The sequence below is a fragment of the Ptiloglossa arizonensis genome, chromosome 2, assembly GCF_051014685.1.
Source record: "Ptiloglossa arizonensis isolate GNS036 chromosome 2, iyPtiAriz1_principal, whole genome shotgun sequence".
Classification (NCBI taxonomy): domain Eukaryota; kingdom Metazoa; phylum Arthropoda; class Insecta; order Hymenoptera; family Colletidae; genus Ptiloglossa; species Ptiloglossa arizonensis.
In genome coordinates this window covers 12,280,822-12,293,374 of record NC_135049.1, presented here as the reverse complement: position 1 = coordinate 12,293,374, position 12,553 = coordinate 12,280,822, and the positions used below count along the sequence as shown (strand labels likewise).

Below are 12,553 nucleotides of genomic sequence, written 5' to 3'. Positions count from 1 at the left end.
CCCTCGTAAATTTTATCTGTGACGTGTATAAGAGGAATGGTTCTCGAGTACATTGATTCGTTGAGTCAGTCAAAATGCGGTTATGACGTATAAGTTTCAGGTACCTGGCGAGGTGCAGAGAAAGGTAATAGATCTGCACCGTTGTTTTCGTGATCGGTGTTGTAAATAAAGATCGTTGTTCCGTTTACGAACCCTAAACGCTGTGCTAACTGGTAGCACTGACCTCTGTATGTTTTTATAGTCGCATCTCATAGCTGTAAACTTTCGTTCCTACTTTACGTATCATCGTTGTTGCTTAAAACAAACGCTACTACTTACGCGATTCGAAACCTCTACTGTGAAAAACTTCGTAAAACCGAAATGCTTGCACAGATTTCGTTCTTCTATAATGGTTCGTACAGCACTATAGAACCAACATTTATCCACGACCATTGATAGAAACGATCGTTAACAAGATTGATCGTGATTGTGTTATACCGTAACGTAAAATTACGTCTGTACCGAAACAGAAACGAGGAACATTTTGTGGATGTTTCATGGTTCTTGAAAAAGTCGTTACGTAGTGTTTCATTTTGTCATTTATTGTCCGTTTCCACTCGAATTGGTAAAACTCGGAGAAAAATAGGAAACACGCGGTCACGTGAACAGTTTGTTGCTTGTTTGAAGTATATGGAAAAACTGTCGGGAACTTAGACGCGGAGAACGAAATTTAGAATATGTCCATCCATTAATAAATCATCGCGTTTCATAATCTGCACGCCTCCGAATTTCTGACGGACTATACTCGGCCCTATACTTTTCGTTTCTTCTTCCTTTTGATTGCAATAAATACTGGTAGTGCGAAGATGGAATCTTCTTCGTTCGTTTTCGGTCTTTTTCGGCTCGTAGCTTGGAACAAACCGATTGAGTACGGACACTTTTTTCTCAGCAACGAACGTAGTCAGGGCATCGAAACGAAGCTCGAAACGTTTTATAAATTATGTCGCTTCGGAATGTTTCCACAAGTGGTTGCGCGTTGGAAAAGTTTTGAAACACGTGAAAACAAGAGTTGAGAGAATATTGCTCGATGTTGTCTTCGGTAGAGATCCAGCGTAAGGGATCTCGATGTCGTATGTATTTGCAACAACATTTCGCGTAATTGAATTCACGAGTCGCTCACCACGAGTAGGTATTCGCTTGGACTAGCTCGGTGTATATTCTCTCACGCATCGGATTGTTTAATATTCAATCAAAGGGTCACGATAACAGTGGTTTCTCGCAGTACACGACATAATGGGCATTTCAGAAACACCGGCGACCGCGATAATCTAAAGACAATAAAATCAAGATTGTACATACCTGAAAGGAACGATGGTGCGGATGATGGGGATGATGAAATTGCGGTGTGTGAATCATGTCGCCTGTCTCAGGATCCTCGCACCTGGATGACTTCTCGACCTCGACGTTGCTCGAGGTGGTAATGGCCGTTTCGCCCTTTGCACTCGTCGACTCCTCGGCACTGTCCTCTTTCTTCTTCTTCACTTCCGGCTTCGTTTCCTATTTAACAATCCCAGATATTACAACGTCGATGTCGCATCAACGTCCAAGACAAACGACCAGGAGGATCATCAATTATCGCGCTCGATTCAACGCTTTGTAAACCGAACGAACAAACACCTACACGGTTCGATTCATTTTTCCAATTTTATCATCATCGAATTCCTCTTCCCATTTGTCGAACTTTAATGTTGGACGCTGCTAAATAGATATCTATAACTGTCGTTTAAATTATTTTATTCAATAACGGAATAGTGTGCATCGAATCGCGAGTAAAATAATTTCAATACCGAATTTGAAATTCGTTTCTACGGGACAGTACGCAAACGCTGTATATTCTTCTACGCTTAATATTTGAAAATAAATATTAGAAGGTGAATACGCTAATTGTGAGTAGAAAGTTGGGAATTGTCGTAATGCGAAAAAGGCAATAATTTTACTATTTATTTTGGGTAACGAATCGCGAATAAAACAATTTCAATACCGAATGTGACGAAGGCAATAATTTTACTATTTATCTTGTATCCGTTATGCAAACTGGATCGCTAATAGGTAAGAATCGTTTCTATCCGAGCAATAGTAGTAGGGACATTGAACTTTGTTTTGGATTTTTAATTAATTAGTAATCGATTCAGCGTATTCAATATATAGAACATTTTTCACAAATAAAAGAGACGTTAAGCAATTTTATGCTCCAATCTGGTACGATGTTTAGGTTAAATAATTGCTAAAATAATTAAACGAAGTTACACGATAAGCTTAATGTGACAGTTATTAGGACATCTATCCTATGTTTGAAGCGAAAGACCATTTTGACAATTTCGAACGAGTTTTTATTCGCGCATTCTTTGAAATATTCTTCCAAACTATTACGGTAACGTTTGAAAATAGTAGCAAAATGGTAAAACAATCGAATTCAATTTGTATTGCAAATATTACGTCATCTCGTAAGTAATGTCTCTTACATTATTATTTTAAATAAGCATTCGTATTACAAATCGGTGATGTGTTTATACAAATTTCTTCCTATGTCTCTTAAAGAGCGCTCTCTCGACAGTCTACAACACGCATTGCAAGAAATTAGATCGATATTTTTCAATTAAAAAAAAAAAATATTAAAACGAATACGAGTGAAAACCATTTGCGGTATTGTATATTGTATGGGGTTTAAAAAAGCAGTACGGTTATGAATACCGTTAAAAATACTTCTGGAGTGTACGATGAACGTGTTTTAAATTTGACAACGCGTCCAAAATAGTTTTCAAAATTTCGAAATGATTTTTTTAACGTTTCCAATCAGCCACGGTTCGATCGATTAATAATGTTCGATGTTGAGACAATAAAGGCTTTCATCGAGACAGAACCTCGTCTAAAACTACTGAAGAAACAGCAGAAAGATTGCATGGCAACAGTGATACAGTATCTCGACGTTTGCAATATTTCAAAAAAATATTAAAACTTGGAAGATGAGTATCGTATGAACTCGGAGTCAAACCGTATCTAACGAATGAACATTTGTGCTTCGCTACAAGATCGGCAAAGTATCGTTTATTTCTCGATCGATTTATTACCAGTGACGAAAAATGGATTTTATATAGTAATCTAAAACGCAAACGTTAATGACTATCACCCGATCGATCATTTTTATCATACTCCAAACCAGGATTCAATCCTCGAAAGGTTTTACTATGCTCGTGATAAAATATTAGAGGGGTAATTCACTTTGAATTTTTAAATCAAAATAAAGCTACAACAGCAGATATCTATAGTCATCAATTTGATCCACCACAGGTCCTCGATCCTTTATTTTTTAGAATCTTTATTACATAGTTTATCCTCGAAAGGTTTTACTATGTTCGTGATAAAACATTAGAGGAGTAATTCACTTTGAATTTTTAAATCAAATAAAGCTACAACAGCAGATATCTATAGTCATCAATTTGATCCACTGAAAGCAGCTTTAATGGAAAAACGACCATCATTGGTAAATCACAAAGGAATTCTTGTCCGTTACAATAACACTAGACCACGAACCGCGATAATAACAGTACAAAAAATTGAATATTTTAAACGAATTATCATTTATTTCGATCGCTGCAACATTTTTCAACTGGGTAATATTTCACCAACGAGTAAACATGTAAAATGAAGCAATAGATGACCTTTTTGATTAGAAATCTTCAAAACTTTTTGAAAATCAAATGAAGAAGTTAATCGACAGATAAGAGAACAGTAGTGAATACATTGATAATTGAAAATAAACGTAATTACTGACTTTTTGCATCGAAAGTCAGCAACAAGAAACGACGTTGCACATTGGATGACCCGATATGCATACAATATAAAAATGAATCGAAAATTTACGTATTTATTTTGGACTCGACGTTCACAGAAATTGCGAAGATTGGAGTAACCAACGATAACGAAACGTGAAAATTCGTATGTTTGAAAAATATAGTTTGCGTCACTATAATGAAAATTAATGCAATTGCGTGGAGCAAAAACTACACGCACTTAAGTATATCGAAACGTTGTTTAGGTGGTTTCAAACGCGATGTTCTTTGTATATTTCACGACAAGAACACAGTGTTCCTTATTTATTACGCGAACGTTAAACATTAAAGTTTTATCGATCGCTGCAGTGTACAGCGAGAAAAAAAAAGATCCCTGTGCATCGTAATCGACCTCGAAGCGCCAGAATTTACACAAGAGGAAGATTATTACGAAAACAAGAGAAATTTCGCGATTTTTTCAAACCGATCGAGAAAACTATTCGATTTAAAATTTGCCTCGTACATTCGCAGCAACGTTCTCTATCGTTTCGCATACACGTTTTTTTTATTTTTTATTTTCTCCCGGGAACTGGCTAATTTTGTTTCTTTTCAAAATTTTGTTACATTCGAGAGGAAGGAAATATCTTTTTGAACGACAGCTACGCTCGTTTACTTTCTAAAAGTAAGATCCTTTCCTCTTTAAAACTTGGGTCCGAGGATTGGATCGTTTACCGATAATACAAAACCGAGTATACCGACATTTAGTCGTAAAGTGTCGGAAATATTTCTTTAAAGCACACCGACAGATTCGATGAATCGACGAAACTTTTGTACCACGAATCGCGTATCGTTGCAAGAAACTGAACAATCGATGCACGAAGGTTCAACGACAAAAATATCTGAAAATGTTTCGACTCGTATCTCGTAATCGTGGAAGAAAACTCCCGTTCGCGACGTGTAAAATGATCGACGTAAACTAGCTAAACTCGATCGAAATTTCACGAAATATTCCCAAGTGTGGGTAAACGTCTTACACACCTCTGTTTGAGCCTCATCGAGGCCAACGAGTTGAAGCGCCTCCTCGAGATTGAATCCGTCGGGAAGACCTAGCGTATTGTTGTTGAGGAAACCTTCGACGCTGGCACTTCCTAAGAGACCGCCTCCGAGTAAGTCCGAAGGAAAATCATTCTCGAGCTCTAAGGTGTTGGTTAATCCCAAAGAATCATCGGTTAATCCGGCCAAGGGATTGTCCAAATCCAGCGACGCGTCACCGAGCAGCCGATCGTCTTCCTCGGCCGAGTTGCTCCCGCTACCGGCTTGATTACCGGAATTGAGGATATATTCACCTATAACACACGCGCACCAATTGAGTAGGACAGGTTTCTCGAACAAGCGGATCGGGTACTGTTCAACGTTAAATGTGGAATTACTCATATCTGAATGTTTCGGTCCGATAGCGACTCGTATCGTATGACTCACGGAGGGAATGCACGCGAACAAATTATCAGTCGATGAAACGTAAGTAAGCGTAAACAGGTTCGCGTGCACGGGTACGATTCTTGAGGATCATTTCGAACTGTTTAATTGTCCGCGAGATTGTACGGTGCACGACGAACCGTCGCGTTACGTTCAGCAGTTTTGAGATTTCATTGCGTACCGGTAGCAATCGTTCGTCGCAGGCGACGATCAACGTTTCGTGGCCGTTGTCACGATCCTCAAACGGAAGAAAGTAACGCACTGGTGTTCCTCGCGATAACAGGAGCAATATCGGGACAATTCGAGAAACGAATTTCAGGGATCCGTGACCTCTCCGTCTCGCGCGTCTTTTACGAAATTCCATCGGGATTGGAGCGTGGAGCGTACGATTTCACTGGTCGAGATCGCGAGTGGGTTCGCGCGTTTCGTTTTGAATTTCGCGTCGCGCGTGTACCGTACTTACGTGCGATGCTCACGAACCGATCGATCGTCGCGTACGTTTAGAAATTTTCGAAAACGCGAAAGCTCCGAGCGGAATCCATTGCTGGTTGCGTATCGGTTCGATACGAGGTTCAAACGCGCGCAGAAAAATTGAGAATAAAAATCATCGTTGGATGATTCGACTAAACCGGATTCACTGTGACTCGACTAAAACTGTCCGTCCCGGAGCCCGGTACTTGAGAACTGACTGCAGCCGACGGACAGGTAAAATTTTGGAGGAGGGACAGGAAAGGAAAAAACGTAACTAATTGAGGGACAAAGGGGTGTTGTTGAAGATCCACCTGCTGGTCCGAACAACCCCCCGATGTTCCCGCCCTACGGCCAATCGCGCGTCCCCGTTTCTACCCTACTTCATCCCTTACGCACGCTCCGAACACGACCCGGCGAGACCGTCTGCCTGCTCGTCTCCTCGCTCCGCGAAAACGCGTCACGCACCGAGTGCGTTTCGTAGGATCGAACGAAACATCCAGTACATCGCGAAACACCGAGTTCCCGCGTTTTCTTTCGTTTTCGTTACACCCGGGCTGACGACGAAACGCTCGTTCCGTCGATCTCGAACCCCGTACGCGAGAAATAAATCGAAACGAAGCCAGAAATTTTGACGGACAAAGTCGTCTTTTACCTCCGGGACAATGTTATTAGAGATAACAATCTCGTAAAATAATAACCGTTCGAACGCGGACAGGTCGGCTTAACTGAGCGACAGGCGGTTCGACAAAAGAAGAATTGGCTTTTCGTTCTTCTGCCGGTCGTGAGCGCGGTACCTTGAGAAAGGAAGATCGCACCTTTGGGACGGCTATTACATTAACTAGTAGTGGCGGCCATTGTCTGGCCCAAATGCGGGACCGACCGCACGATAATGGCCGCCTATAATTTGAGAAGTCGAAGCACTCGTTCTCTCTCTCTCTCTCTCTCTCTTTCTTTCTCTCCCCTCTTTCTCGCAGGCTGCGCCTCGTTCTTTTTTCAAATTCGAACGAAAACGAAAGAATCTTGCGTTTCGATCGCGAGAAACCGAGCGGCCTACGGTTAACGGGGGCGAGGTATCGAGAAAAGTACGGAAATAAAATGGCCGCGCGCGTCGAGAGACGAGGAACACGCATCGATGTTACTACCGTGGGCACGCGTTGCGTTCGCCTCGAGTAATTACGAAACGGGAATCGAGTTCGAGGATCACGGATCGATACGAATCTCGAAGACCGCGAATGCATACACGTCGTACATTCGAAGAGGAGAGCGAGGACACTCGGATATTTCTTTTCTCCGCGATTAACGGTACGGCACGAGTTGTTGCGTATTGTTGCAAAACGTAGAGAAAGAAGAGAGAAAAAAAGAAGAAGAAGGAGAAAAAAAAAAGGGACGAAAGAAAAGGGAAAAGCGAAAAACGAGCGTCTCCCGAGGGACGAATCTCCTCTTGGCTTAAATCCGGCGCGAGGGAATTCGCTCGATCACGGTGCATTTAATGGCGCGCTTCTCGGTCTTTTTTGATTCCACGGCTTCTTTGAACTCGCGGTTGGCTTTTTCCACGGCCACGGGAACGTCGACAGATCATTTCTCACATTTCGCGCGCGCCTAACGACCATTTTCTTTTCTTTCCCGGCTCCCTGTCCCATGGCCCTTCTTCGGATAATAATTCCCGCGTTACTCGACAGAATTTTTGGACCAGTGGCCTTTCGGAACGAGCATCGAAAAGGTAGCGGTGTTCGTGCCTCTAATACCATCCGCTTCCTAGCGCCCTGGAAAGAATCCATCCCCGTGAATGCGCCAGCACGATTGTCCTATACCCGGATGATAAATACGTCGAGCCGAATCTTATTTGCAGCCCTCGACGGAAGGGTGCCAATACCCTCTGCTACAACGACACGCTTACAACGTCGTTTGACGTCTTCATTTTTGCGATTGCCCGAACATCGGCCCTTGCTTCAACCGGGACCGAGTATAAACAGTGGGAATCGCGATCCTGGTCGTCGATAGTTGTTGACCGACGTTCAAAATACGTCACCGTGACCCGTTCAGGGGCTACTTTTGCCTACGATTCCCCTTGTAGCTCTGCTAGCGTATTCCGTGCAGCGTGTGCGAATCGTCGGTTACTCGGCTCGTTACGATCCCATTAATTTTACTAACGGTGTTCAGCATTCGTTCGTTTCCCGTAACTGTCCACTAATTTTCACTACATTTCGGTTAAAAGGCGAACGATACCGCGATTTGAACAAATTCTTGGCTTCGGAGGCAACGAAGTCGTCGAGGAAGTTTCCGTTCTTACGCGAGGTAATTAATTCGACGCTCTTTCGGTTTTGGTAATCGTTATCGAATGTCGACAGAGAGAAAAATTGACAAGTTTTTGGCATGCTCGACCAGTCTTGACGATGCTTCGGACATCGTGCAGTCTGGGATCTCGGACGGGATAGATCTAGAGCGTTTACGTTGCATCGAACTTGGTTTCTTGAAAACTTGTTTATCTAACCGAAGATACTTCTATATGGGTTAAGAAAACGAGAACATCTCGCAATATCGGTCAGAAGTAGTACATTGATGTCGTACCATTGATAAAATTGCCCGTCGACGAGAGTTTCCACGTTCTAGAGAAGGTTTACTTCTTATTTCGTACGTTGTTCGATCGAGGTTATTTCCCTGGTGAATTCGAGTCGATCGTAGCGAAACTTTCAAAATTACCAACGAACGAACGTCGTTTTCGAACCACCGGGTATTCTAATTTCGATTCGAGCCAAGATTGTTTGTCACGCTTCGCGCGTTCCTTTCGTTTTTTTCTTTCGATTCTTTCTTCGATAAACGGATCGGTAAACCGGCGATTCGGCGGCGTTTGCGTTGAAATTGAAAACTATATGTATACTTGTGTATATCGAATATGTATACTTTCGAGGCAACGATCGAAACCGTTCTCTCTATTCACCGAAAGTGTTCAAATATTTGATCACCCGTACGATCCGTACGACGCATTCGCGATACAAGGTTCGCCGCCGCGTCGATGCAAGGTTCAAGACCCGGTGGACAACACGATCTCGCGAAGTGAAAACGCGAACGTAAATCGTAACGATTCCGTTCAATCTCGACGGGACGGTAACCGCGCGGAAGGACACGAGATGTCCGTCGTTGAACCGGTAACTACGTACAGACGTTTCGAGGAACTCGTTCTACGGAACGGTTCCGTCGCTTTTGAACGGGGATCGATGTGTTCGTGTTGGCATACCTCAGAGAATGCGATCCGTAATACGCGTAATCCACAATGCAGCTAGTTAACGAGGATCACGGTACGTCACAGTTTCGCGAGAAGGTCACTGAATCGCCCGTAACGAGGACGGGCCACCATTCACATCACTCGTAGCAACGAAAACAGGATCCCGGTGTAGGAAGTTCGTACCACCCGCGAACACCTGCACTCTGCTCGCTCGCGTTCGAAATCTCGTTATCTTGGCTCTGGTGTCCGTTTCACGGACGCGTTAACGTTTCATCGGCGTTACATCCGAACGGGTAGGGTTCGGATATCGCCACCGTGGCCCGTGAACGTCACGGGTGTGTGCCAAACATACGGGGATCACGTAAATCTAACGAAACACGGATTTTCTTTCATGGCAACGCGCTCGTCGAGGTTCATGAGCTATACGACTCGACCTCGAGTAGAATCATAACAGCCGGCACTACCGGATGATTTTGATGCAGGCACAGCATGGAGTCGACTGATAGTCTATCGCGTAGCAAGGCATTGCTTAACCACGTCCAAGACAAGTATTGTGCCAAGCGACGGGTTCTCCGTTAAAAAACGGACCAATCACGACGGGGTTGGCTGTTATTCCAATATGGCTGCCAGACAATGCGCGCTGGAGGTTTGGAGAGAAGGGAGGGAAGTCTCTACCCATAATGCCATTCTCCGACTCCCCACTGTGAGCAGGGAGCGTATACCGAGTCTCGATCGGTCGACGTTGCCGCATACGAGCTTAGGCCAGGGTTGCATCCTACTACAGCCGGATCAAAATCAACCGGCCGCTCAAGGCCGCTCGTTGCCTTTGACTCTTGCTCTCAGGATCTACGTATATAGTACGTATACGTACATCCGACTACTCCACGGATATACTCTAGTACGGAAATATTCGTACATCGATATTTCGCGGAATCCTCGACCCGACGATACCGATGTTTCTCCTCTCTGTTTCAACGCGATTAACAATTTCTTTCTCGATCGAATCGAGACTCTTTCAGTACCCGTTTACGGTTTACTTTGCTTTATGGAATTTTTTGAATAAGGTGCCTCGTCGGGAATTTTTACCGATGACGTTTTTTTCTTCTCCGTTTTAACACGATTAACTTTCTCAAAAGTTACTTTCTCAGAAATTACTTTCTCAACGGAATCGAGTCTCTTCGAGTACCCGTTTACGGTTTACTTTGCTTTATGGAATTTTTTCAACGAAGCGCCTCGTCGAGAATTTTTACCAATGACGTTTTTTTCTTCTCTGTTTTAACACGATTAACAATTACTTTCTCAACGGAATCGAGTCTCTTTGAGTATCCGTTTACGATTTACTTTGCTTCGCGAAATTTTCCCGACGAGGCGCGAATAAATTATTTTCAAATATCGTCCAACGTATTAGGTTGCTCGGAAAGTCATTTCATTTTTTTTTTTTTTGGTGAAAATGAAACACGATTTTTTTAGAGTGTGTAAACATTTTATTAAATTATATATTCTCCATTTTAGAAAACGAAACGACTTTCCGAACGATCCAATACATTGTTCGTAAGATCCAATTTTTGTTATCTCGGATCGTAGTTTACGATTCGTTAACTCGATTGTACGGGATTGTTTCGAAACCGTAATTCCATCGGATTTATTAAGAAATTTGTTCAGAGGCGGACAGCGAATAATAAATGCGCTCGAAACGAAAAATGTTTTCGCGCGTTTCTATTCTTTCGTTTCGCTCGCTTTTGTTTTACTCTTTTGTAAAATTTAATTACCCAGAGATTTGCGAGATTCGACGAGCGCTCGTAAACGGTGCACCGAATTTCAAACGCTACGTCGTTTCTCGCGCATTCTCCTAAATATATTTCGTTGATCCCGATGGTGACTAGCGATTCCCAATACCGACCAGTAGGTTGAACTCACCGGACGATAAAGGTTGTAAACCGCTGCTGTTACGATGGTATCTAAATCCTGTCAAACGCCTGTTCTATCGATACCTTTTATTCTTGTGTCGTCGCTCTCGTTCGAACTCTGTTCAGGATCTTTAGGACGTATCGATTTAATCCTATAATTACCATCGATGCAGCCCAACTGAGTAAAAATGAAAAGGTCGCGCGCAACTTTTACAAATTATCCTCGTATCGAATTTGTTAAAATACACAAATCGTGCGAACGAGTTACAAGGAACGATCGAAAGAAACAACAGAAAGGAAAAGAAAATTTAAGACAGATGCCCCAATTACTGCCACGTTAAGCTCATCGCGTAACTTGGTTCAATTATTTTAGTAGCTATCTTATCCAAAAGTCGTTCCAGATTCGAGCATAACATGGTTTAACGACTCTTTAATTTATGAACATTTCTTCGTACCTCGAATGCGATCAATCGATGGTTAATTATTCGAAAATGTGCAACAGAGCCCAATATCCCTACTATCGTCGAATGGAAACCATTATGGCAATTCTCAAACGCATTGTAACAATTTCCAACTTTCCAACGCAACTCTCTTGTGTATTTTTATACTCATCGACGTAAAAAAATTTAAAACACAACTCCTTTGTGTATTTTTATACTCACCGACGTAAAAAAACGTAAAACACAACTCCCTTGTGTATTTTTATACTCAACGGCATAAATATTCGCCTTTCGAAATTAAGTTTTAAATATCAGATGTTAAAAGATAGTGTCCATGTATCGTAACAAGTTGGAAACAAAGTTCAAATTGAGTGTTAAAATTGTTTCATTCGCGATTCATCGTACGTTACTCCGTTATCGAGTGAGATAATTTAAACGACAGTTATGGGGAGTCTATTGGGACATTCAGCCAATTTGCATCGGTTTTCGATCTTTCGGAACAAGTAGGTAGGCACTTACTATACTTGTAACCCAAAGACGATCGGGATCGCGTGGACGAGCAGTCTCCTCGAAGAAATCGGGGTAGAAGTTTGACTTGGAATGGTAAGTTCGGTTCCGGAGCATTGATTTATTAATCGATAAGTGCAAATCACTGTATCTCGGGCTACTATGTATAAACGGAACGCGATCGCCGACAAAAGTATAACGTAACAATGCGTGCCCGATCTACTGGAACCTTCGTGGATGTACGAAGTCTAGGACACCCTCTGTATACGATAAATAATAGTGGCTGCATGAACTTGTGCTTTTCCAACATCGCGGTTCGTTCCGCAATACCAACCGATAGATACGATCGTGGTCTTTGACTTTTTCTTCCTTCCTTGTGAAAGGAATAACGCGACTTTTATTCTACGCTAGCGACCGAACAACCAGCGACCGTCGGACCACGATACGAATCTATTTCTCGAGGATTCTCAACAGGATTCGAGTAGTTATTTCCTTTGCACGGGAAAGCACACGATGTTCGATACTCCTCGACGCGTTTCCATTCGGCGAATTATTTACCAACGTTTCGCACTTACACGCTTATCGACGTATACTGGAATAAGGGGAACTTTATTAGATGAAAAAGATCGCGTTTAAAAAGTAACATCTTCTTTCTAAGCGAGCGTCTGCTTTCGAATCCGATTCACCATTTCTCGCGTAACACTTGCCATTCCATTGAGA

At 42.6% G+C, this 12,553-nt stretch overlaps 1 protein-coding gene across 3 annotated transcripts in view; it reads right to left on the bottom strand.

Annotated features, from left to right (window-relative positions):
* Nucleotides 1-12,553, bottom strand: part of Cnc (NFE2 like bZIP transcription factor cap-n-collar) — a 247,305-nt gene that overhangs the window by 102,718 nt on the left and 132,034 nt on the right. For all 3 annotated transcript variants that reach the window (XM_076304818.1, XM_076304817.1, XM_076304819.1), the window contains exons 4-5: nt 4,848-5,155; nt 1,339-1,536 (exon numbers count right to left, since the gene is read on the bottom strand). In XM_076304818.1, coding sequence (XP_076160933.1) covers nt 1,339-1,536; nt 4,848-5,155 — 506 coding nt within the window. The remainder of the gene's footprint in view (nt 1-1,338; nt 1,537-4,847; nt 5,156-12,553) is intronic.